The sequence below is a fragment of the Perca fluviatilis genome, chromosome 24 (assembly GCF_010015445.1).
Source record: "Perca fluviatilis chromosome 24, GENO_Pfluv_1.0, whole genome shotgun sequence".
Lineage (NCBI taxonomy): Eukaryota > Metazoa > Chordata > Actinopteri > Perciformes > Percidae > Perca > Perca fluviatilis.
This window is the reverse complement of record NC_053135.1, coordinates 12,357,524-12,383,043: the sequence shown is the minus strand read 5'-3', so window position 1 is coordinate 12,383,043 and position 25,520 is coordinate 12,357,524. Positions and strand designations below refer to the sequence as shown.

At 42.2% G+C, this 25,520-nt stretch overlaps 2 protein-coding genes across 6 annotated transcripts; one reads left to right on the top strand and one right to left on the bottom strand.

The window, feature by feature from the left end:
- The first annotated feature begins 29 nt into the window (after positions 1-29).
- On the top strand, positions 30-14,648 carry obsl1a (obscurin like cytoskeletal adaptor 1a). The gene is made up of 25 exons (XM_039792657.1): positions 30-489; positions 1,368-2,629; positions 3,527-3,796; positions 4,027-4,287; positions 4,426-4,731; positions 5,722-5,994; positions 6,082-6,357; positions 6,767-6,881; positions 7,106-7,266; positions 7,431-7,703; positions 7,819-8,094; positions 8,215-8,490; positions 8,605-8,880; positions 8,983-9,258; positions 9,352-9,621; positions 9,720-9,986; positions 10,061-10,330; positions 10,431-10,697; positions 11,487-11,753; positions 11,967-12,079; positions 12,212-12,365; positions 12,628-12,789; positions 13,026-13,130; positions 13,238-13,504; positions 14,023-14,648. Exons 2-25 carry the CDS (start codon positions 1,441-1,443, stop codon positions 14,298-14,300), a joined length of 6,648 nt encoding a protein of 2,215 aa, XP_039648591.1. The 5' UTR covers positions 30-489; positions 1,368-1,440; the 3' UTR covers positions 14,301-14,648.
- A 105-nt stretch (positions 14,649-14,753) lies between these two features.
- On the bottom strand, positions 14,754-25,017 carry LOC120554058. 5 transcript variants are annotated; one of them, XR_005638298.1, is made up of 12 exons: positions 24,838-25,017; positions 24,423-24,594; positions 24,075-24,281; positions 23,930-23,979; positions 23,396-23,833; positions 22,874-23,045; positions 22,526-22,732; positions 22,381-22,427; positions 21,841-22,278; positions 20,479-21,471; positions 17,498-17,570; positions 14,754-16,148 (listed from the first exon to the last, which is right to left on the bottom strand). XR_005638298.1 is itself a non-coding variant. In XM_039792656.1 (10 exons), the coding sequence occupies exons 1-10, from the start codon at positions 24,847-24,849 to the stop codon at positions 21,220-21,222; spliced, it is 1,998 nt and encodes a 665-aa protein (XP_039648590.1). In that variant the 5' UTR covers positions 24,850-25,012; the 3' UTR covers positions 20,449-21,219. The 5 variants fall into 5 exon arrangements, 1 of the variants encoding a protein (XP_039648590.1); XR_005638297.1 differs by having other exon boundaries at positions 22,381-22,430; positions 23,930-23,976; XR_005638296.1 differs by having other exon boundaries at positions 22,381-22,430; positions 24,838-25,012.
- Positions 25,018-25,520: the final 503 nt, after the last annotated feature.

Below are 25,520 nucleotides of genomic sequence, written 5' to 3'. Positions count from 1 at the left end.
AAGCAGTTGATGCCCCCCCCTCCCAATTCCAACTCTCTCTCTCACTCTTTAGCTGTTGGACAATGACGGTATCAGAGCTGACGCATAAACCGAGCACCCGGCTGACTTTCAGTCATTTTCCTCTCTGCCATCTGCAACCTAACGCCAAACTGAGGACACAACCAAGACATGATACCTGTGACTATTGGCCAACAAGTGTGAATGGACGATTTTATTTTTCTTGCTATGACTCTAAGTAACCAGGGGGTGGGTCAAATGTGAACCAGAATCCACAAACAACAAACCAGATAGCCAAGGAACAAGAGCTGAGGAGTCTCACAAAGCTTTATGACGAATATCTGCCATTTCTACCAATCAAAGAATAATTTGAAGAAGGGACCAAAGCTCATACGAATTAACTGACGCCAGCGTGAACATTTTGAGGACACTATTTTTGAGTAATCCTCACGTCAGTGACAGAATGCTTTAATGACAGCGATTCATTTAGCGGTAAGTTTATCCTTTGATTGCTCAGTTTTCCAGTCCCACTGTATATGTCTCTCTAGACACTGCTTCTTATTCAGGCCTGCTTAAGTAGAATAATTTCTATCCATGTTCAATGTGTAGCTGAGCTTGTTGCATGTCTTTAAAGATCATACGACTTAAGAAATATCTGATATGCTACCCAAAGAGCTATTTTCAAGCCAACACATGGCACATGATGATCTTGCTGTTTAGAGGATGTGCATCAGTTGCGAGGGTGTGGTGCGTCATACAGCAGGGACGGTTAACGCCAAAAGAAAGATGGTGACAACATAAGGGAAACAAATGGGCCACATGAGAGAGACTAATGTTTTCCACTGGCTGCTACATGATCATAAGCTGCTGGATTGCAAAAAGACACTATCAAGAAAGACGAATGTAGCTTTAAATGTTTAATGACTTAGGCCAAATGACAACAATGCAAAAAGACAAAGGTAATACAACTGACATTCATGCTCTGAACATACATGAACTAATGGGTCAGTTGTGTCTTCGTTAGTGACTGCAGGTGTGTCTCTGCACAATTTTTGTGCTATGTGACACATTATCTCCGGTGTCTTTTTTTGGACAGACTACTTAAATACACTCTTAACACTATAAATACACTCTTCAATGAGTTACAGCACCAGCTGAGAGACGACCGAGGGTGGTTTATGTTTTCTCAAAACCTGCTTTACTAAACCACCAAGCATGTGATAAACACCGTACTAAACATGTTCAGTTTGGATTAGTGTTTAGGTTGTGACTTTGGGTTTGTGTCCAGTCAGGAGGTCTGAGCAAGTTTGCGTCTTTGTATCCATTAAAGCTGATTGCCTAATGAAATATACATTTTATATATCTTACAGCTCCTTCACCAAAGATAAGAGGCTCTAATTGAGGTGATTCCTTCATTCAAACCACAGAGAGGGTGACTTCATCATGGATATTTTTGGAGGTGCACCTCGTATTTTGGGCTACCCACGCCCTGTGGTGGCACTGTGTGGCGCAGACGCCACACTACGGTGCCAAATTGGTGGGGATCCTCGTCCTGATGTGATCTGGGAGCGTAAAAACATCCAGATCTTGTCTGATGGACACTACAAGCTTTCTGAGGAGGGAAAAGCCTACCTGCTGACAATTACTGGAGTGACTCTGCAGGATGCTGGCCAGTATATTTGCAAGGCCAAAAATAGCATAGGTGAAACCTATGCAGCAGCCTCCCTCAAAGTGGAAGGGGAGGCCCAGCCACAGGAAGGTGGGCAACGGCAATTAGGGGTCAACGGTATGCAGCAACCAATGAAAGAAAATGGAGAATTTGAAGGACACCAGAATGGGTACTGCATAGTGAAAAATGGTGAACACAGCAAAGAAAATGGAGAGGAGCTGAATGGAGAGCACAAGCAGAAGCTTAGTGAAAAACAAGAGGAGGTTGATTTAACGTCTGATGAGAAACCGCGATTTCTCATCAAGCCCCTCTCTTTGCGCGTGGATCGGGGAGAAGACGCCGCCTTCTCCTGCAAAATCTGGGGCACTCCTCTGCCCGAGGTAACGTGGGAGAAAGACGGGAAGAAGCTGAACGATATATTCGAGAGTGCACACTTCAGCGTGAGCAATCAAGATGGCGGCTGGTTCCAGCTCAAGCTCTATAGGACCCGCATGCCAGACAAAGGTGTCTACACCTGCAGGGCTATCAACTGCTATGGTGAGGCCTTGGCCGGGGCCGTCCTTCTTGTCGAGCCTGTACCGGAACGGGAGGAGAGTAAAATGTCCTCAAATAGTCGTACTAACAGCGAGTGGTCGCCAAAGCACAGGGGCGGGAGGCTAAGTTTGTCGAGGGTCATAGAGGAGCCACCTGTCCGTGCTTCTAAAGCCAAGAAGTTTGCAGTGGCAGAGGGGAAACACGCCAAGTTCCGTTGCTTTGTGACAGGGAAGCCCAAGCCAGAGATCATTTGGAAGAAAGATGGGGTTCCTCTAGAACCCGGGAGGCGTCATCTGATATTTGAGGACAGAGAAGGTTACTACACACTGAAGGTTCTGTACTGTAAAGTGCAAGACACAGGACTGTATGTGTGTGCAGCATCAAACGCTCTTGGAAACACCCTCAGCGCTGTTCACCTGTCTGTCAAAGGTAGGAGATAGCTCTCTACTTTTCCTGCAATTCTAACTGGCTAAACACACAGATTTCTAAATGTAAAATGGTTTATATCAAAATGCCAATGGATGGAAAACCTGTCAGAACTTACAAATAAAGTTGCGGAACAAAAGGCATAGTCTTCATCATGCCAAACAACAGCGGAGAGCAAATAACACAACACATTTCAAGAGACTCTGTGCCAGTGTCATTCTTGTCAATGTTAGTGAATATTTTATAGGCAAGGCAAGGCAAGGCAGCTTTATTTGTATAGCACATTATAGGAACAGGGCAATTCAAAGTAATTTACATAAAACATTAAAGGGTACTTAAAAACAAATATATAAAAACAGATAAATTACAAGAACAACAGAACAGAAAGTATTAATGGTCCAACCACAAGCTGTAGTTGTGCGGGCTAATTGCTTTGTGTACAATGTTAAACATGCATTGGAATCACCTTTTAAAGTGGCTGATTATTTTATCCTAATCCCTTTTATAATGGGCAGATAATTCTAAGGGTCACATGCCTCTTCATATGCGCAGTTCTGCACCGTGCCAGCTGCCTCTATCATAATTGTCAGTTTAGCCTTGGGGTCAACATGCCAGTCCTTAATGTACAGATAATATGAAGTGGCATTACAGCAATTGAGCACGGCTTAAAAAGTATTCAGTGGTGGCACGAGAGATTCCATCGAACTGAAAGAGTTTGTACTACATAAAAAAAATGTGTCATAGCCAGAAATGCTATATATTTTTTATATATGGATTTATATTTGTCAATTTAAGCCATGTTTGACAAGTATACTCCTTATGTTATTAATATTACAATAACCATCCCAACTCTACAACTCATCCACTTTTAACATCTACACTCACCCATTGTTTTTAAAGGCCCAGCTGTGCGGTTCAGGCGTCCATTAAGAGACGTAGAGGTGAGGGAGAGGGACGTCGCCGTGCTGGAGTGTGAGGTACCCGATGAGTCACTCCCATCTGCCTGGTACCTGGAGGACCACCGGCTGATGCCCAGCAGTAAATATGGGATGGAGCAGAAAGGAGCCACAAGAAGACTGACCATCCATGATGTTGGGACCGACGATGATGGAGTGTATCTCTGCGAGATGCCAGATGGAGCAAAGAGCATTGCAGAGCTATCAGTTAAAGGTATGTTGTCCTAAATGTGGGTATATAGTATTTTAGATTTGTGGAACCATGTGCAATAATAAGACAGGGTTACAGTTTACATGTATAGATCAGTTGGAACATTTTCCAGCAGTCAAGATTTTAATGTACACCATCTTTGGTTTTGCTACAGAGAAAAAAGACGCCCACTAAGTGAAACAGAAGGTTTAGATTGTTAACGTAAATAAAATCCTTTCCTATTTTAACTACAGGTACTATTGTTCGTAAACTTCCTCGGAAGCTGGAGGTCCTGGAGGGTGAGAACGCTGCGTTCTGCGTGGAGGTGGAGAGCGACGACATGGAGATCAGCTGGTACAAAGACGGTTTGAAGCTACATGAGACTCACCAGACGATCCTGAAGTCTTTTGGCAAAACTCACATTCTGGTCATTGTCAACGTGGCCTATCAAGACTCAGGGGTAGTGACCTTTGTTGCCGGAAGATCCAAGACCTCTTCACGTCTCAAAGTCAAAGGTACATTTTAGTAAACACTAACGTACATGTTTGTTTCAGTTCCCAGAATTGCTTAGCAAAATATTTTTAGCTTTGAGTTTTAGTTCTTATAATGTTAAAACATACCCAATTATATTCTTTGTCCTTTCCCTCTTTTAGCCACACGACATAGCCCTCCTATCTGCCCTGTGGGAGTGAAAATGGATGTGGATCGACCCAACAGTGCTCTGCTCACCTGGGATCCTGCCCCCAACAGCCCGACCTCCACCCGATCCATCTTTGTCTTGGAGAGACAGGAAGTGGGCTCCCAAGAGTGGCAGAAGTGTTTCACTTCAGAGACCGCCACTTCAGCTGAGATCGGAGGCGACAGTGTGCCGTGTGATGGCGACTACCGGTTCCGGGTCTGTTGCATCAACAAGTATGGGCGAAGCGGCCATGTGGAGTTTCCCAAAGCTGTCCATCTGGGTGAGGAATTACTGTGAATTAGAATTGTGTTCTTCTATGTATTTCATTGTAAACCGGATCTGATTGAGCAATGTAAATTTGCCAAATTTATCTTGACTTTCTTGAGTCATGTGTGGGCGGCTGTGGCTCAGTGGTAGAGCTGTCGCCTGCCAATCAGAAGGTTGGTGTTTCAATCCTTGACCCTGCAGTTCCATGCCGAAGTGTCCTTGGCAAGACACTGAACCCGAGTTACCCCTGATGCTGTGCATCGGAGTGTGAATGTGTGTATGTGTGAGTGTTTATCTGATGAGCAGGTGGCACGGCGCTATGTGAAAACATTCATTTACATATGTCCAGAAACTACATCCAGTAGTCAGATGACAGACTGCCTTGGTTATATTAGTAGACTTTATTTATCCCATATTGGGAAATTTCAGTGCTACAGCAGCAAATATAAGACACACAGCACACATACAGAATATACAAGAATAATAAATAGGATAGATTTATTTACTTCTTGAGCACACCAACAAGTGTGTATTGTAATAATTGGAAACCAATTGCTACCACGAAGGTAAAACTGCTTTGAAAATGGACAGCAATTACATAAAAATGATTAGGGCCACAGCACCGACATTGTCGGGGGCAAAGGCCCTATTGAAATTCTAATGTTTCTTCTTCATTCTATTATCATTATTCTATGCGTTTGAGCACAGAAATGAAGTGCTAGAGCAACTCAAAAACGCACAAAAATTGGTACGTATGTCAGACTTGGTGAAGATTGTGATCTGATATGGGTCTCGGCCTTGGGCATGACAAATTGGCTCAATAGCACCCCCTAACAGTTTTCAGAGTTAATGCCCCCTCCTTTAACTTTCACGTAGAGGTACGACATTTGGTATTATAGTTTTTGGAGTCATAGTAATAGCGCCACCTACTAGTAACAGGAACTAAGCCCCTAAGATGAGAATCATCACGTGTTATCTACACATGATAACAAAAAAAAAAAAACCCCCCCCCCCCCCCCCCCCCCCCAAAACAAAAACCCCCCCCCCCCCCCCCCCCCCCCTTTTTTTTTTACCCTTTCCATCGAATTGTCTGCCCCAATGGTTGGAACCTGGTTTCTGAATAGTGCTCAACTGCAGCACGGTGGACGATATTCAATACAACAGTCCCAAACACAGCACTCATTGGTTATTTGTCAAACTTGCACTACAGAAGACACAGCAGAGGTCACGTTCATAGCCAATGGAGTCCGAGATTCAGCTGTACTCAAGGTTAAACGTAGGTGTTATTTCTATTAAATTCAGCATGTGATGGAGGCATTTCTTTCTCAAGTTTATTCTTTTGTGTTTTTTTTTTTCTTTGCAGCTGCTATGGTAAAATTCAATGCTCTGTCAGACTTAGACAGCCATAAGAGGGTGGACATTGGTGACCCCATTGTACTCTACTGTGAAGTCTCCCACCCCTTCGCAAAAGTATCCTGGTTCAAAGATGGCGAGGAGCTCCAGGCGACCGATGGCCTCAACATCCAATCAGATGGCAACATGAGGAGGATTGTGATTCAATCGGCTGATGAATCTCACTCTGGAGTTTATACATGTGAAACTTCAGGAGATGTCATCAAATTCAACGTGGACGTGTCAGGTAAAAGGTTTTTTAAGTAAATATAGTCCAGGTCTTAATATATATTTTAAGAACTCTGTTGCTCGTTCACATTGTGTAACTATATACAAATCCATGTTTTTAGTCAATTGACCAAATTTGTATTAGCCTTCTTGTTTAACTTCTTTTAAGTTTTCATAATTAATTAAGTGTTCTTTTATCGAAAGGAATGCTACACATTTGGTATTTTCAATTGATCAAATGTGCGTTTTCAAAATTCGATATCATAAATTTGATAAGCAACATTTAATTGTAAACTTTTGGCTTGATCCATTTGGTTTTAAGTTTTTATGAAATTGTATTAGGAATATTTCTAATTTTAAGTAGGCATCCTCTGGTACCTTGTGTTCCAGCTGTTGACATCCATCCATCCCTCCCTCCTTTTTTCTAGGTCCTTCTGTGGAGTTCAGTCCGGTTCCAGAGGAGGAGCTCCATAAGAGCAGCATGGAGCTGGACCCCGTGGTGCTGCTATGCCACGTCTCCACCGACGATGCCAAAGTTGTGTGGTAAGACGAGTAAATTCCTCTTTTGAAAAATGGATATGAAAATGATCAACGGATGCTTCTATTTATGCTCTGTTTTCAAATTCTATTTATTAAGGATTCTGTGTTGTTTTTCACATATCGTATCACTGATCACTTAAATAGGCAGTTTTGAGTTTTATTATTTTGGTTCGTTACCTGAAACCCTGTGTTTTACAGTTGTCTGAGTGTGATTTGGTGTGTACTAGGTATAAGGATGGCTGTGAGATCCAGCCCACTGACAACATCACTCTGCAGGCAGAGGGAACCATGAGGAGGCTGATCATACGCTCTGCAGAAACCTCCGATGCTGGCAGCTACACCTGCCAGGCCGGAAACAACAGCGTGGAGTTCACTGTCAATGTTAGAGGTATAAGGACCTTTATGACTGAGGTGGTTTCGAGTAGTGTTTCAAGACACGTAGATTTGCCAATGAAGTGCAGAACATTCTCACTTAATGCATTTTTACACACACATAAGCTACATTAGGAATCTGACTTGAGGCCACTCTGCTTTCTATAACTACAAACACAGAGCCTCCAGTGATGATTGTGGAACCTAAGGATGATGTTGTGATGGAGAGCTTTATCTCAGAGGAGATCCACCTGCAGTGCGAGTTGTCTCGTTCCAGTGGGAGGGTGCGGTGGTTCAAAGACGGCCAGGAGGTGGAGGAAAGCGACACCGTCCAGCTCATATGCGAGGGCCCTTACAGGAGGCTGACTATACTCAACGGGTCAGTGGAGGATGGCGGAGAGTATGTCTGTGAAACAGATGGAGACTCTGTCTTTTTCCAGCTTAGTGTCAAGGGTAAGACATTTCCCTTAGTGCTCACTTCTGATTATACCATACTTCAAATACAAATGTGTGGAATTTCCAAAGTATTTCAATGGTTACATTTAATATCCTCCTCCTCCTGCACCAGAGCCACTGGTAAGAATCATTTCTCCCAGTGAATCAGAGTTGGAACTGACCCATTTGGCCTCCGAGAGGCTGGAGCTCAGCTGTGAAATCTCCCAGGCTGATGCCCCTGTCCGGTGGTACAAAGACAGCCTGGAGGTAGAGGAGAGTCCTAACTTGATCTTGGAGGTAGATGGGGCCCAACGCCGGCTGGTTGTACCCATAACCACTGTGGATGACACAGGGGAGTATGTATGTGACACTGAAGATGACTCTGTGGCCTTCCTGGTCACTATTGCAGGTAAGAATGAGGACATAAGGGCAACTATTTAGCATCATGATAAACAGATACTCAATAAATGTATGTAATCTATATAGCATTTCTATCATTTATGACTCTTTCATGACTTTATTAATTTAGAGCCACCAGTGACGCTTACTCGTCCCAAAAACACCCCCGACAAACTGGAGAGTTTTGCCGGCAAACCAATCCTGCTGGAGATTGAGATGTCCCGGCCAAGTGCTGAAGTCAAGTGGTGGCTAAATGGCAGAGAAGTAGAGGAGAGTAGTAACATCACAATCACAGAGGATGGGCTCATCCGCCGTCTGACCATCCACTCTCCCACCCCAGAGGATTCTGGGAGATACACCTGTGACGCTGTTGATGATAGAATTGATTTCCAGGTCAAAGTTTCAGGTAAGAGGCAATGCCATGTCAGCTTTGGTGATGATTTCTGTCCCAAAATGCGATTTTTAAAGACAATCTTAATTTCATATTGTCTGTCAATACATGTAAATACTGTGTCATCAGAGCCTCCAGTGAAGATCCTAAGAAAGACAGAGATTAAGACAAACGTTAAATCCCTGATTTCTGATGAGATTGTGCTGGAGTGTGAGCTCTCCAGAGCCAACGGCGTCACAAAATGGTACAAGGATAACTGTCGTGTTGAGGGCGATGAAAGGTTCTGTGAGGAGGAAGAAGGTGCTTTCCGCTCATTGGTCATCCTCAACGCTGAACTCGGAGACTCAGGAGAGTACTTCCTGGATGCCGGAGATGATAATATCAGCTTCCAGGTTACAGTAGAAGGTAGAGTAGTATAGAAGTAATTTAAGGAAATTTTAAAAGTAAATGATTTGGTTTAAAAACTGTTCCTTAAATAAATCATCTGTCTTTTCTCCTTGGCCTTAGAGCCGCCAGTGACAATTGTGGGCAACTCAAATGCCCTTGACTACCAGGAGATGGTGGCAGGGGAAGACCTGATCCTGGCCTGTGAATTGTCCCGTGCCAATGCCCCCGTCCAATGGTACTGTAATGACACGCTTCTTACCAGTGACTCCCGGACCTACATTGAGAGCTACGGCACTCTGAGGAAAATTATCATTTCAAATGTCCAGCCCTCAGATTCTGGAAAGTATGTGTGTGACGCTGTGGACGATAAAATGATCAGCATTATCAGGATTCAAGGTAAAAACTCACAGTGATGTCTCCACAGATATGATTATCAATATGATTGCAAAAATTATCTAATATTTGGCTCTCTATCCTTTTCCATCAAAGAGCTTCCGGTTACGTTTGTGAACAAGGAGGATGACATTGTTGTGACAGGTTACGAGGGAGAGAGTGTGACATTGACGAGCTACGTGTCCAAGGAAAGCGCTTTAGTCCGTTGGATGAAAGACTGGACGCCTGTTGAAGGCGAACGTTCCCGAGCACTCATGGAGGGCCATAAGCGCACCCTTACTATCGAGCCATTGAGGCGCTCTGATGCTGGCGAATATACCTGCGATGTAGACACAGACCAGATCCACTTCAGCTTGCTGGTGAAAGGTTAAAATTTCAGTTTTATCTTGTGATCCGGTAAAATAGTAGGACACTTGTAGTTCGGACTGAAAAGCAATATTAACTTTGTTTTTCTTGTATCACAGAAATGAGAATCAAGTTTGTGAGGCCACTTCGAGACACTGTGGCCCATGCTGATGGTATGGTGACCCTTCGCTGTGAGGTGTGCAAGCCAAAAGCAGATGTCCAGTGGCTAAGGAATGGGGTGGAGGTGGTTCCAAGCAGGAGGTTCTCCATTCGGGCGGATGGAGTTGAACGAAGCTTGACCATCCACCGTTTAACCAGAGAAGATGCTGGAGAGTACGCTTGTGAGTCCAGAGATGACCGAACAGTGGCAATGCTGAGAGTAGAAAGTAAGTATGCCTGAATTTCTTTTCGTCTTTTCTTATGTGAGGTAGCAGGTTCATGAACGTTCTTGTCTCTTCAGTGCCTAGAGTGGTGGAGTTCCTCACAGAGCTCCACAACACCACTGTGCTTGAAGGAGAAGATGCCACCTTCAAATGTGTGGTTTCCCCTGAGGATGTCCAGTTGGTCTGGCTCATGGACAATGAGGCCATCACCCTGGGCGATCGATTCCAGGCAAACCAGAACGGTCTGTGCCACACCTTGGTTATCAAAAAGTGCCAGATGTTGGACTGTTCAAAGATTACAGCAGAGGCTGAGGGACAAATAAGCAAAGCCACCCTCAAAGTTCAGGGTAAGACCATTTAATGAGGGGAAAAGAGGATATGTTGTATTTCCAGAATTACCAGCAGTTCATTTTAACCTTTATTTGTATCTGTCCTTGTTATGTTCAGAGGCTCAGGTCATGTTTACTAAGAAAATGGAGGCTGTCATGGCAGAAGAGTTTGGTGAGGCCACCTTGGAGACAGAGATCAGCCTTGAAATGGGAGAGGTCCAGTGGATGAGGCAAGGGGTGGTCATCCAGCCTGGTCCCCGACACACGCTGGCCCAGAATGGCTGTAAACGCAGTCTGACCATCCAAAACCTGACTCTGTCAGACCGGGGAACCTATCGCTGCGAGACTCTGCATGACCGTACGCAGGTCAAGCTCAATGTAGAGCGTAAGTGGTCCGAGGTGGGGTGTGGATGAAATCTTGCAAGAGATGTTAAGACATGAACTGACATTTGCACATTTGCTTGATAAATGACCTAAATGAGTTAGCAATTCTCAATATTGTTTTCAATTAATTTTCTGTGGACCCACAAACAGATTCATTGACTAATTGTTTGAGCACTAACAGACATACTATCCAAATACTATTTTTGAACACTTCCAATAAGTAATTCAGTAGTTAGTGTACTGTACTACTTTGTGACTGGTATCGTATCTGAAACAAATTAGTTCTGGGTAACCAACAAACAGTACATATTGTTGTTTTTCACAGTATGACACAGCAAAACTCTACTACGAATAGCAGGGCTAGACATGTATGTGTGAAAAGGTATATGAAACACAGCCACGATGTTATACAATAGTGTACTGAATGACACTGGGACAATGGACCATGGAGCTCCAGGAGGTGTTGTTTTTGTAATACGATAAACTGAGCTAGGTCTATATTTGAACCACCTTTTGTTGACATTGAAACACAGTGTTCTATAAATGTACAGTGGAAATGGTAGCTATGCCTTAAAGTGTCATATGTAAAATGCAATTATGAGATTAAATGCCAAAATGTTGCATTCCCAGATGTTTTTCCCAGGATTTAGCAATTATTCCTCACATGCATCTTTTCTGAACATCAGAATGGGATCATTTAATCATGATACCATTCCTAAGAAGAAGTTCATTATTGTATGTATTGATAAAAAAAAAAACTCAGTCATCTCCCTCATCTCTTCCAATCCAGCCCGTAAAATCTCCATCCGTAAAGGCCTAACTGACCAAGAAACCTTTGAACGAGAGACTGCCTCCTTCGAGGTAGAGCTCTCCCACACAGATGTGGAGGGAATTTGGCAGAAGGATGGCATCCGGGTGAAACCGAACAACCAGTGGCGGGTGAGCGCAAATGGGCTAATCCATGGCCTCACCCTGTCCAACCTCACCCTGGAAGACACAGGCACTATTGTCTTTTCAGCCGAAGGGGTGCGCACTACTGCCAGGCTCACTGTCAAAGGTAAATGCTGACTTGTTACGTCTTGGTAATTTTTTGATTTAGCTTTGTAAAACTATTCAAATTCAACATAAGGGCGATAGTGATGGTGAGAATAAAACCAAATACATCTAGTTATTATATAGATAGAGAAATATAAACAAAAGAGTGATTGATTCATTAGGTTGTTGATTTGTCGGTTCACTGACTCATTGATTGGATTTGTTAAATTGACAGAGACTCCAGTGTTTATCCTGAAAACGCTAGATGACGTCCGTGTGGAGGAGGAATTTCCAACCACTCTGGAGTGTGAATTCTCCAGACAAAACATCGAAGTCAAATGGCTTAAGGTAAAACAAACCAATAAATACTCTCATTGCTCTTGACTATGTTTTGGCTCATTGTAGAAGAATGCGAGACGTTATGGCGACAGATTTAAGACTAACAAGGAATACCTCTGTTCCTTTTCTTCTGTGAATCAGAACGGGACGGAGCTGAAGCCGGGGAAGAACTGTCGGATCTACTCCATGGGCCGCAAGCGATTCTGTCAGATCATGCAGTGCTCCCCGGCTGACTCGGGCACCTACACATGTGACACAGGGGAAATCAACACTTCCTGTTCACTGGAGGTTTTCGGTAAGTATCTGAAAACGGCCTGCTACAACACAGATCACGTTACGTATTGAAAATAATTACATTACATAAAACTATGTGGATATTAATTTACCTCAAAGCTCCTCTTAGTTATATGTTGTGTGTGCAAACAATGTAACTTGAGCAATAGCTTATTGCTCATATGTATGTATATATATCCACCTAGAGGTTGCAATGAAAAAAATGCTTATAATGCTTTCGGCTTCTAATATTGCTGATCTAAATCTCTTTACTAACCTCACAGAGCATAAGCTGGAAATAGTGCATGATATGGAGGACCTTTACATTCAGGAGGACCAGAATGCTGTCTTCATGTGTGAGGTTTCTCTGGAGAATGTTACTGGGGAGTGGCACAAAGACGGCCACAAGATCCGGCCCACTAGCACTATCAAGATCCGCACTGAAGGTCAGAAAAGGAGGGGGTTGATTATTAATGAGACTGAGTGATTCCGATAAGCTGAATGAATATATTAGATCACTTAAATAGCACCTGAAGTATATATGTGTGTGCAAGTGAAGTATATATGTATGCACAACTGAAGTATGCATGTATGTGCAAGTGTTAAGTACTAGTGTATAAGTATGTGCAAGTGAAGTATTCAATCCTGGCCTAGGCAGCTTCTCATAGTTGTTCTTCTTCAGGGACGAAACACTTCCTTCTGATGTGTAACGTCAAAGCTGAGGATGCTGGGGAAATTCGCTTTGTAGCCAAGGATGTTGAATCTACAGCTTACCTTGAGGTAGAAGGTAAGTCCATTTTCACCTCTTGAATATCTTACTTGCTTCACGTTTTAGGGTGTTAACAGCCTAAAAATGTTCCATACACAATATGAAAACGTTTCCTCTCGCTTCAGAACTCCCCGTTTCCATTGTAAAACCCCTTCGTGACCGAACCGCCCTGGAGAAACACCGCGTGATCCTCGAATGCACCGTTTCCACGCCCCGCTCCAGCGTCACCTGGTACAAGGGCGGGGAGGAGCTGGTTCCCTCAGATCGAGTGGAGATCCTGGCCGACGGCTGCTCCCACAAACTGGTGATCCAGCAGGTGGCTGTAGAGGATGAGGGCACCTACAGCATCGAGGTGGGGGAGCACACATCCAAAGCCAAACTGATGGTGGAAGGTAAGTTGCGTTGAGAGCTTTTTAAGGCATTTGTGTCAGATGTCCTTGAAGGAGCCACAAATTAAAGGTGAATTTAAGGTGCTCTAAGCGATGTCAGCTGTTTTTTAGGCTACAATATTGTTTGTCACATACAGCAAACATCTCCTCACTATCCGCCAGCTGTCTGTCCCCTGTAACAAAAACAAAACTGCGCCAACTTGCACCACGAAAAATAACAGTGTTCCAGCCAATAACCGACAAGAAGGATCTGGGGGTGGGGGTTAGTGCGCGGAAGGGGATGGGATGAGGAGGAGGGAGAGTGGAGGTAGCCTCCGTTTTGTTTGACAATACTTTGAACGTCAACAAGAAGTGACGTCACCCAACACCGCTTAGAGCACCTTTCGCACTACCTTTACTGCTCCAGCTTACAAAACTACCAAGCATCTTTGGTTGTGATGGGTTTTTAGCAATACTAATGGGTAAATATGATGGTTTCTCTCTTATTTTCCTTACCATGATAATTCTTTCCCTGTGTGCAGCCCAAGCCCTTGTAATGGTCAAGGAGCTAGAGGATGTGGAGGTAACTGAGCCTGGGCCCGCATCTTTCCAGTGTGAGGTGTCTGTCGCCATAAACAAGCCTCCCCTTTGGACTCTGAACGGAGAGGCCCTTCAGCCGGGCCCCTCCGTCCGCCTGGAAAACCACGGGACGGTCCACAAACTCACCCTGAAAAAGACCAGCGTGGACATGAGCGGGGTGGTTAAGTTTACAATGGGCAAGGCCAAGAGCAGCGCCACGCTCAGAGTAATGGACGAGTAGAGGAAGAGAGAGAGAGAAAAAGCAAGTGACTCTGAGAGAAAGAAGGAAACTGATTGCAAACATGGGAATTGCTCATGTCACCTAAAACATTTCATCATTTGTCATGTTTGGATAGCTTGCATTTCCCTGTTCTGAATGTGTTTCAAATTGAGGGTATTTAGTGAAGTTAGACAGAACATTTAAAATCTGAGGCATGTAACTACAGTCAAGTTATTTCCTCTTCTTTTTTTTTTTTTACTGTGTAGATGATATGTATTTGCCTGATAAAGACTTCTTTTTGACTTTACATTCTTGTATTCTGATGAAAACCCCCCCAAAATAAAAACACAAAGTCACAGTGGTTAATTACATGCCGTCAAATACATGTCATTTATGTTTACATTTTTTATGACTTTTTTCATGACATACAAAGCAATTACTTTTTACAATTTTTTTTATGGTATGAATTAATGATTTTTTTTTTTTATTATTATTGAGTCATGCATAAAAAATATATATACCCAGCCCAAACGGGCTTACAAGACACCATTATTTACAGCAAAGGACCAGATACCAGAATAGCAACATAAATTACATATATTAAACAAATAAACCTTTTTCCCATGCTTTACAGACAAAGGTCGCCAGCTTATATACATTGATTTAAACAACCACTCCATTTTGGCATCATCAGTGCACCAAAACATTCCTGGATTTTGAACAGACATTTCATTCAAGGTGGGTGTTCTTTAAGGCCCTGGACACCCACCCAGTTGTTTTCAGGTATTCTGGCTGATTAGACCTCTGTCCGGAGCATAGATGGGAATTTATTAAGTCAAAAATACGTCATAAAATTGATCTACCAATAAGAATGATAAAAAGATGTCATGTGTGGGTGTGTATGAACTGATTGATTGACATCTTCCTGAGCATCCAGTTAGCTCTGTGGCACCTGTTAGGGCGGGACACATGACATCTTTATCATTCTTACTGGTAGATCAAATTTGTGATGTAATAAATTCCCATCTATGCTCTGGCCACTTTAACCTGGGCAGAGGTCTAATCAGCCAGAATACCTGAAAACAACTGTGTGGGTGTCCAAGGTCTTCCTTGTCATAATGTTACTATATACTATACTGATATAATACACTGTGATTCTTTTTTTACATTGTTAATGACACACTGAACTATGTCTTTTAATAGACTTTTTTAGATACTATACTGTGACTTTTTCTATGACATACCATACCGTTTTATTAATCAAATATATACTTTATGTATACTTTATATTTTTTAGGAGATATTTCGTAACATACTATGCCATGACTTTTTTTTAACATATAAAAAGTAGTACAACTTCGACTACAACAACTAAAACTGGATACAGGTGCAACTACTACTACATGTACATACAGTATATGCCTACAATGACTACTACAACAACTGCAACTACTAGAAGAACATCACTAAGGGTGTTTTCACACCTGTAGTCTGTTTGCTTTAGTCCAAATCAGTTGGTGAGTTTGTAAACTTGGAGCGATTTGCCCTCGGTTCGGTTTGGTTTGGTTTCACACCTGGAAAAATCCAAGAACGTCCACTCCTCTTATTGGTCGGATGTGTCTGGGGGCGGGAGCAAGAAAGTAAATACAGGAAGAAGGTCCTGTTTTCTGGACTGGTGCATATGTCTTGCATTCTCCATGGTCAAACCATCTCATTTCACTGAAATGATCAGGCATCGTCTTGCCAGAGGCGTTGCTCCGTCTGCTCTGGTCACCGAGACTTGTGAAAGAGGTTGTGAAAGCACCCTAAGAGTAGGAGCAGACCAGTACGGTATGAAGAAATGTGGTCGTCCGGAAACTCTGCACTCATCTGGGGGAGAAAAGAAGAGAAGGACGACAGTTTATTGGATTATTCTGGTTCAATAAATGTGTGTCCATTTCTTTTTCTTAAGGAGGAATAAAAAGGCACAGAGACACAAAGTGATGCAACTTGGGCTGTGCCTGCCCTCTGCACGCAGAGGTTTGTTAACAGTGGTGTTAAAGAAGAAGGGTCCCATCATTTAGTATCCTAACTGACCCTACGCCTGTTGCACGACAGACAGCGAGATTTAACAGCTGGACAGACGGGACATCAGCACTCAGCTCAAACATAGAGGTGGAGTTCCCGAGTATTCGATTCATTCAAATAAATGTGAGTAAATGTGAGTTGAATAGTTTATTTTCCCTCAATCATCTTTGTATTGTGGATCTCCAAATTTAAGGTGGAGTCAGTTCGGTCCTGCCCTATTTAAAGCAGGGCAAAGGAGCAACCTGTTAACTCGGTAGTGCAGAGCGGGCCACAGGACATTTTAACTGCAGTTTACTGGTCACTCATTGAATCCATACTCACGTTCAATATCTCAGCCTGGTACAATGCCCTCACCATCAAACACACAAAAACCAAACTTGCACGAATAATAAATCAGGCCAGCAAGATAACAGGCTCCCCCCCTAACAGAACTTCACACCCAGTCAGTAGTCAGGAAAGCCACTATAATCACACAGGATCCCGCCCACCCCCTTCACCAATCCTTTCAGTTACTGCCATGAGGTCCTTCTTCATTCCCACTGCCATCACCACACTGAACAGCCATACAAAGACAGCATCAAACAGCTCTGTCCAGGCTTCTTTTCACTCTTTTTGCACACGTTTCCACAGTCAATGTTGTTACACTGTTTCTATATGTATAGTTATGTTCTTTTGTGCATTTGATGTCATTTGAGCCTGAACCTTTCAAAGACAAATTTCAGTCACTCGTGACAGACAATAACCTTTTTCTTATCTTATCTTATCTTATCTTATCTTAGCATCAATGTCTCTGGGACTGACGTACTGCCACAGTCGTTAGGAGACATATCGTATCATGCTGTCCTGCAGTCTGGACCAACAGGACAGACAAACAGCGATATTGACTGTTCAATCTATTGCTAACAAAATCCATCCCATTAATTGACCCCATGCCTACTACTGTAGGTGACAAACTAACACATCCCCACCGACCTAACAACACAACCGTGTGAGTCATTATGTCTTTTTAAGCTTTTGCATGTTTTTGTTAGCTGTTAAAGGGTCCGATTTTCAGTATCACAGACTTCTGCCAACGCTCCCGATATTTTAAGGTGAACATAATTGAGTTTGAGGTGCTCAAAGCATGGTTAAGACTGGAAAAAGTATCCTACCTCGCAGCTTCAGCACAGTTGGTCTGTAGAACGTTCCTCTTCTTCCCAGATGTCATCCATTGAGGCTGCATATCTACAAGTGTTTGACAAATAAAAGCACCTATCTTAACATGTAACACAACTGACAGTTAAAGTAAAAATCATACAATAATGCACTTTTATAGAACGTATAGCGATATGTATAGTTTGCATTCGCACTGGAAAGTGGAGAATTGCATAATGTCCATGAATAAGACAAAGACAAAACAGAAATCTAAGTTGCATTAATTTCAAGTATAAGCAGTATGAAATAAAAAGGTATATGTATGCACTGCTAAATTATCTCCTTTAATTTAATTTCCATTCATTTTGTTAGGTTTTCACATTAATCCTCCTGAGTTAAGTTAAAAAAGAAAAGACAAATTTAAATACATATTTGTTTTAAAATGGTTTTTGAAATGTTTTTTTCTAACCTAAGTAAGTGAAAGATTTGGGCTTCAAATTAGAATAAAAAAGTAAAGTAAGATTTTACATTTTATATATTATACTATTCATTCAATACATATTTTCTAATGAATTATGAACGTAAATGATGTTGCTGGATAAGTATCAGGTAAAGATACAGCTCCAACTTCAGTAGCTTCTTGTGACAATTAAGAAATAATTTTGACCATAATGGTGACTGTTTACTTTTTTAAAAATACAATTAGCTAAGCTTGTATGAAAATGTGTTAGGAAGCACTAAATGACCTATGACATCGGGATGCGGAGTATGCCTACAATTACAGGAATAACTTGATGGCCAAAAATAATTATTTAAACAGACACGATGAGAATAGTCGGAGCTTATAAAATCAGCCATTAATCTATAAATATTCAGTCACCAAATATGTTGTTCCACCAGTGGCAGAAGATATTATTGAGAGGAGTGGATGTAACTAGTTCTGTTTTTGTCAGATTGTTTTAATTTTTTTTTTATACTTTTTATCGATCCCCAATGAGGAAATTCCAATTTTTACACTCCGTTTGTTAGAACACACTACACACAGGCCTGAAATACACACACATGCACGAATGGAGAGATGTCAGAGTGAGAGGGCTGCGACTGCTGGACAAGTCCCCCGAGCGGTTGAGTGGGGGTCCAGTGCCTTGCTCAAGAGCACCTTCGCCCAGGAGGTGAACTGGCACCTCTTCAGCTACCAGTCCACACTCTGTACTTTGGTCCGTATCTCTTCTATATGCCTAATTTACATATAGCTGCACAGCATGGCTATCTTCAGTTATTACGCCAACATGGCATGCTGTGTCATATATTGAAACCAGTAATCACATAATGAGCGAATTAGTTCGTCTACAGACCAAACAGAGGCTAATTCACGACCACGGAATAAACCATTAATTTATCCAGCAACATGTTGTTAATCACTTTACACGGTGATGAAAAAATTGATTTGCCATTTACTAGAATAATACCGCCTCCAAAAATAGTATAATATGGCTTAATAAGAGCAAGTCTGTAATGTGAGGCGAAAGAATTATCAACAGAATCATGTATGGAGTCTGTAGAGTACATTCTCAGACAGCAAGGGAAACAACAGGCCATCAGACCAGCGGCCATCACTGGGTCAGCCAGCAAGCGTTGTTTAAAAAGCCCTATTAGTTTCTCAAACTCTACATTCTAAGTTTAGTTTCTTTATTTTATTCCGAACAAAAACTAGAAATATAATTTCAAAAAAAAATTACAAGTGTTATAAAGAATATTTGCAATTATGTCCGAAAAGGAGCAGGACGAAGCAGAAGCTTATTTTTCCCAGCCCTTATTCAACTCTAGTTTCTGTGTGTGTGTGTGTGTGTGTATATGTATATATATATATATATATATATATATATATATATATATATATATATATATTTTTACATTTTGCACCAAAGAACCCTTAAAATCACCCATCCCAGTAGTCAGTAGAATAACCATGAGAATAACCCACACTCACAATTATTCATCCTCATACAGTATCCTTTTAATATCATTTTAATGTTTGGGCAACGTTTTAGCACAGTTATTTATCATATTGTCCTTTTTTTTTTAATATTAAGCTTTGGGTTACTTGTATTTTTAGTTTCTAATAATGCTAGAATATTCCATAAACCTTTCAAATTATTTTTTATTATATATTATTTATTATAGTATTCATTCTTACAGAACGTCATTATATTGGTTATTCTTATACTTTTTATATTTATTTCTGCTTATGGGGTAGAGTATGCAGGGTGAGAGATGTGACCCTACTAGGTCTGATGATTGTTGGATAGAAGCCCACATTGTACTGATGAAATCTTCTGTCATGTTATGCTATTTTTTGGATGTAATAGGTCAAAGTTACTGTATCATCTCCAAATATGAACATCATCTTTTGCAACGTTTTTTGTGAACAGTTTTTCTATCCACTCCTTAAATATTTTCAGACTTGATCCAGGAGTTCTGTATACAATGTTTTTTTGTCCTTGCCATACACATTTCTACTGTCATCAACAGCTGCTATCATGCTCTCCACCACCTTATAACTCAGTCTTATATCCACGTATATTGTCACACCTTCTCCACTTCTATTCAGTTTTTTTATAGTTCCGTTCATAGCCATCAATCCACACCTTTCTCAGTGTTGATCCAGGTCTCCTACACTGCTATGATGTTGAATCGGTTCCTGAAATGTCTTAAATAGTCTTTAATGCTGTGGAAGTTGGCTGTTAAAGTGGATAATTGATAGGCTGTGCTCTAGTTGGAAAGCTGTATTGAGTTGCTCATCTGTGTAATAACTGCAGCTGTTATTTATATTGATAAGCAAATTAGTTTCCTGGATCAATATTATTTTCTGTCCTGCATTTAATGCTCTGTATATGTAAAGTCCTGATGTAGACGAACGCTTATTTTCAGGACATGACAAGTTTGTGGTTTTTAATTCCATTTAGTCTTTCTTAGCTACTGGGGTGTAATCAATTACCTTATTATGGTTTGTCTCATTGGTATTTATCCAGCTCCTCCAGGTCCCTAATGACTAGAACTGCTGTTCCATTCAGCTTTCAGATATTTTGCAGTTTGCAGTCCATGTGGATTGTATTTTTTCTTCTTCTTCCTTCTAGAGAGTGGGGCTTTTCTAGCACCGTCAGTGTTTCTGTATTAGTCAGGTGTTCACTCAACTACAACATCCGTGCCCTTTAGCCATTTTCCCTGTGTCAGCGGTTGCGTTTTAGGTTTCCTGTTGGCAAAACGAATGATGATGGCTGGTTTATCCGTCTTGTTTTCTCCGTGGGAGAGGGTGACAAGCCTTAATGTTGCAACCTGTCCAGCAAGATAATCCGCTTGTCCTACTCAAATGTTTTATGGCGTGGGGCTTTCACTTCCTCCATCAAGCTCATGACGGCCATCTGCTGTTGTCTAACAGAAACCTCAATCAGCATGTCGATCGATCGCTAAATACTGAGAACCTCCTAAGCCTCTGCTGGATGCTTTTTTGGTGGCATGGCATCTCGTAAAAAAAAAAAAATTAAAATAAACTCAGCTAAGTTTAGAAAAAAAGATTGTGGTTTGGGTCAAAATTAGACACCGCCTCACTTCCACTTCCTTACATTAATTGTGTTTATTATCAGCTTATCATCAGTTTACCATTATCAGTTTACTTTCCCCTTTCCTCCCAGGCCTGTTGGCACTCACTGGACTCGCACTTGATTTGGTGCCCTTTCCCTCAGGTTTTCTTTTGGACATCACCATTCCTCTCATCAATGCATAAAGCATCTTTCTTATTCCTCTCATGTTTTCTGTAAATGTGCATCTTTAAATTTTTTCTTAGGAGCTGCGCATTGCAGTGAGGACAAAGTACATTTGGCAGCTTTGCACGTGGCACTCTGCAGGGAGGGTCGTCCAAGATGGATTCTGGCGATGGGTCTTGGGGTCTCTCTGCTGGATCTCCTGGTCCTTGCACTTCACTATCATGTACCTGAGAGACACACACATTTTGTATTTGTTTTATTTGTCGTGTTGCATTTGAGCTGCTGGGACGAGGGAATTTCCCAGTGTGGGATCAATAAAGTCCATCTTATGTTATCTTAGCTAATATTTGCTGACAAACGTCAACGTTAAATGCTGACGCAGTTTCAAAAATGGTAAAGTCACCGCAGGTTTCATCAAATAAACAATATACTTATATGTATACTCAGCAAAAAAAGAAGTTTAGTTCTTAGTAGTTGAATTTTTTTTATGTTCATACAAAGTTTTACGTACATAAAGTTGGCTGAAAATAAAAGCAGTTGAAAGTGAAAGGAGGTTTCTTTTTTGGTCGAGTATATTTTGGACCCTCAGAACTTACCAGTGGATACTGCCAGGCATGAAACGGGAGGCTCCCGGCTGCAGCCGTACCCGACTCGGCAATATCGCACTCACTGGGCTCGCGCTTGATTTGGTGCCCTTTGCCCCAGGTTTTGTTTTGGAGATCAAGTGGCAAAAGTGGTCCAAGAAACGACTTTTTCACAGCGTCTTTGTTATCCCTCTCATCAACATCAGCATGGGAATTTGCAGCGATGTCTCCCACAGCTTTATCGGAGTGTTTTCTGTACAGGTGCTTCTTTAAATTTTTTCTTAGGAACTGCGCATTGCAGTGAGGACAAAGTACATTTGGCAGCTTTGCACGGGGCACTCTGCAGGGAGGGTTGTCCAAGCTAGGACTGAATAGCAAGACGGATTCTAGCGATGGGTCTTGGGGTCTCTCTGCTGGATCTCCTGGTTCTTGCATTTCACTATCATGTACCTGAGAGACACACACACACACACACACACACACACACACTTAATATGCACATGAGAAAAACACACAGAGTTTCTTTATAAACACAAACCCACACATACTTACCGATACAGGCAGTTTGTCCTTGCTGAGATGAGGTAGGTCCACAGATCCTGCTGCAGAGAATCAACGATCAAACTGACAATCAACTAACAGCATTAAATGAACACAGCCAATGCAGCTCCACAGAAAATTAAGAGTTATTTAATACCTTTGCACTCCTCGGTCTGGGAAGTGATGCCCTCCTCTTTGCAGTCAGCATCAGCGTCTACCTGGGCGTCATGGAGAGGCGGCCTACAGATCTGCAAATGCCTCAGGGTATCCTGCCTTTTTATTGTGGTCCTGAGGCAGATAGGGCAGTGGAAGTGGCCACTGCTTCCACTCCTGCAGGCCTGGTGGCATTTTGTTATGAAGAAATCTATGAAGGGACAATCTGCATTATGTATTCACAATATAAGATAAAGCGACTAGTATGTGAAGTTACTATTGGTAAGCTTAAGTAGCAGCAGTTACATACAAATGATAGTGACATAGCTCCAAGCTGATTAAGTGAACTAACCTTCATGTTGAATGGCATTTTTTACATGCACTGCCATGTGCTGCAACACCTTTGCCCTACACCGGGGCTTGTACAATAAAGTGGGGCAAAGGGGACAGTGATAGTTGGTACAGCACACCGTGCACCGTGTCAGCCGCAGTGTGTTATTTTTTTGAATTATACTGATGTGTAGCTAAAAGAAAATCACAGAAAGAAACCATCAAAGTCTGCAACCATAAACTGCTCTAGGTAACATCTCAGCTGTATATATTTCTAACCCACTTATATATATAAAAGAAGTGTTTTCAGTGCACATATTACCATAATACATTTTTAGATATTTTTCTATTCTATTTATATTTAATGTGTATTTATTTTATTTGTCGTGTTGCACTTGAGCTGCTGGGACAAGGGAATTTCCCAGTGTGGGATCAATAAAGTCCATCTTATCTTATGTTAGCTAATATTTGCTGACAAACGTCAACGTTAAACAATGACGCAGTTTCAAAAATGGTAATGTAATTTTTGACCCTCAGAACTTACCGCTGGATACGCCCAGGCATGAGACGGGAGGCTCCCGGCTGCAGCCGTACCCGACTCGGCAATATCGCACTCACTGGGCTCGCACTTGATTTGGTGCCCTTTGCCCCAGGTTTTGTTTTGGAGATCAAGTGGCAAAAGTGGTCCAAGAAACGACTTTTTCACAGCGTCTTTGTTATCCCTCTCATCAACATCAGCATGGGAATTTGCAGCGATGTCTCCCACAGCTTTATCGGAGTGTTTTCTGTACAGGTGCTTCTTTAAATTTTTTCTTAGGAACTGCGCATTGCAGTGAGGACAAAGTACATTTGGCAGCTTTGCACGGGGCACTCTGCAGGGAGGGTTGTCCAAGCTAGGACTGAATAGCAAGACGGATTTTGGCGATGTGTCTTGGGGTCTCTCCGCTGGATCTCCTGGTTCTTGCATTTCACTATCATGTACCTGACACACACACACACACGTTTAATATGCACATGTGAAAAACACTAACATCCACACACACAGTTTCTTTATAAACACAAACCCACACATACTTACCGATACAGGCAGTTTGTCCTTGCTGAGATGAGGTAGGTCCACAGATCCTGCTGCAGAGAATCAACAATCAAACTGACAATCAACTAACAGCATTAAATTAACACAGCCAATGCAGCTCCACAGAAAATGAAGAGTTACTTAATACCTTTGCACTCCTCGGTCTGGGAAGTGATGCCCTCCTCTTTGCAGTCAGCATCAGCGTCTACCTGGGCGTCATGGAGAGGCGGCCTACAGATCTGCAAATGCCTCAGGGTATCCTGCCTTTTTATTGTGGTCCTGAGGCAGATAGGGCAGTGGAAGTGGCCACTGCTTCCACTCCTGCAGGCCTGGTGGCATTTTGTTATGAAGAAATCTATGAAGGGACAATCTGCATTATGTATTCACAATATAAGATAAAGCGACTAGTATGTAAAGTTACTATTGGTAAGCTTAAGTGGCAGCAGTTACATACAAATGATAGTGACATAGCTCCAAGCTGATTAAGTGAACTAACCTTCATGTTGAATGGCATTTTTTACATGCACCTCCATGTGCTGCAAAACCTTTGCCCTACACCGGGGCTTGTACAATGAAGTGGGGCAAAGGGGACAGTGATATTTGGTACAGCACACCGTGCACCGTGTCAGCCGCAGTGTGTTATTTTTTTGAATTACACTGATGTGTACCTAAAGGAAAATCACAGAAAGAAACCATCAAAGTCTGCAACCGCAAATTGCTCTAGGTAACGTTAGCGTAAAATCCGATAACAAACGTCAACGTTAAACACTGATGCAGCTTTAAATGAGTAAGTCATCGCCGGCGACGCACACAATACACGTTAACATCAGGGACACGACAATATAAAAGTAGTTATTTTAAAAGTGTAAACGTTTTTCAAGCGATTGCAACAAACGTTCTTACGAACTTACCCGTGAATCCATCTTGAAAAATAAGTCGCAATTGCTAGGTCAGATCTTCTCGACGTGTCGACGTAGTTAGGTTTGGGCATGAGGGGTGTGGATTGGTTAGGGTTAGGGTAAGAGTAACAGCGTAAGCCAATCAAAGGCAAAATAAGGCAAAATAAGGCGGGCCACGAGGCACGTCCTGTGTCGTCTAGCGGATCTGATCTAGCATCCACCAGTTTGGACCAGAGCCTGTCTATGGAGAGCCTGTTCACTCCCTATCTCACTCCCTATTAGCCCCATTGTAATATGGACCAACCCGGAATTTTCCCGAGAGTGGAAGTTCTCCCCTTATTAGACATTCTCTGGTTTGGACTCTTCTTCTTTTTCTCTTGCTTTAATTGCGGATTGCAAACAACTTTTAGGTGCATACCGCCACCTACTGTACAGGCGTGTGTAACGTCATGTCATTTTACAATTTCTCAAATTCTACTCATCTACCCTGTGTCTTTTAAAATTGTAATTAGTGCCTTAATTGCCTTCCTGATGATTCTTATCCCCTGTCCTTCTGATCCCATGATGCCCATCAGATTCCCACGCCCGCCCTGCCTCCTGAACCTTATCTTTAAACCCACTCGTGCGTCTCTCACTGATGATGCTGCAGCACGCCACCAAAGGGCACCTGCTGGTCTACACTATCCCAGCCTAAA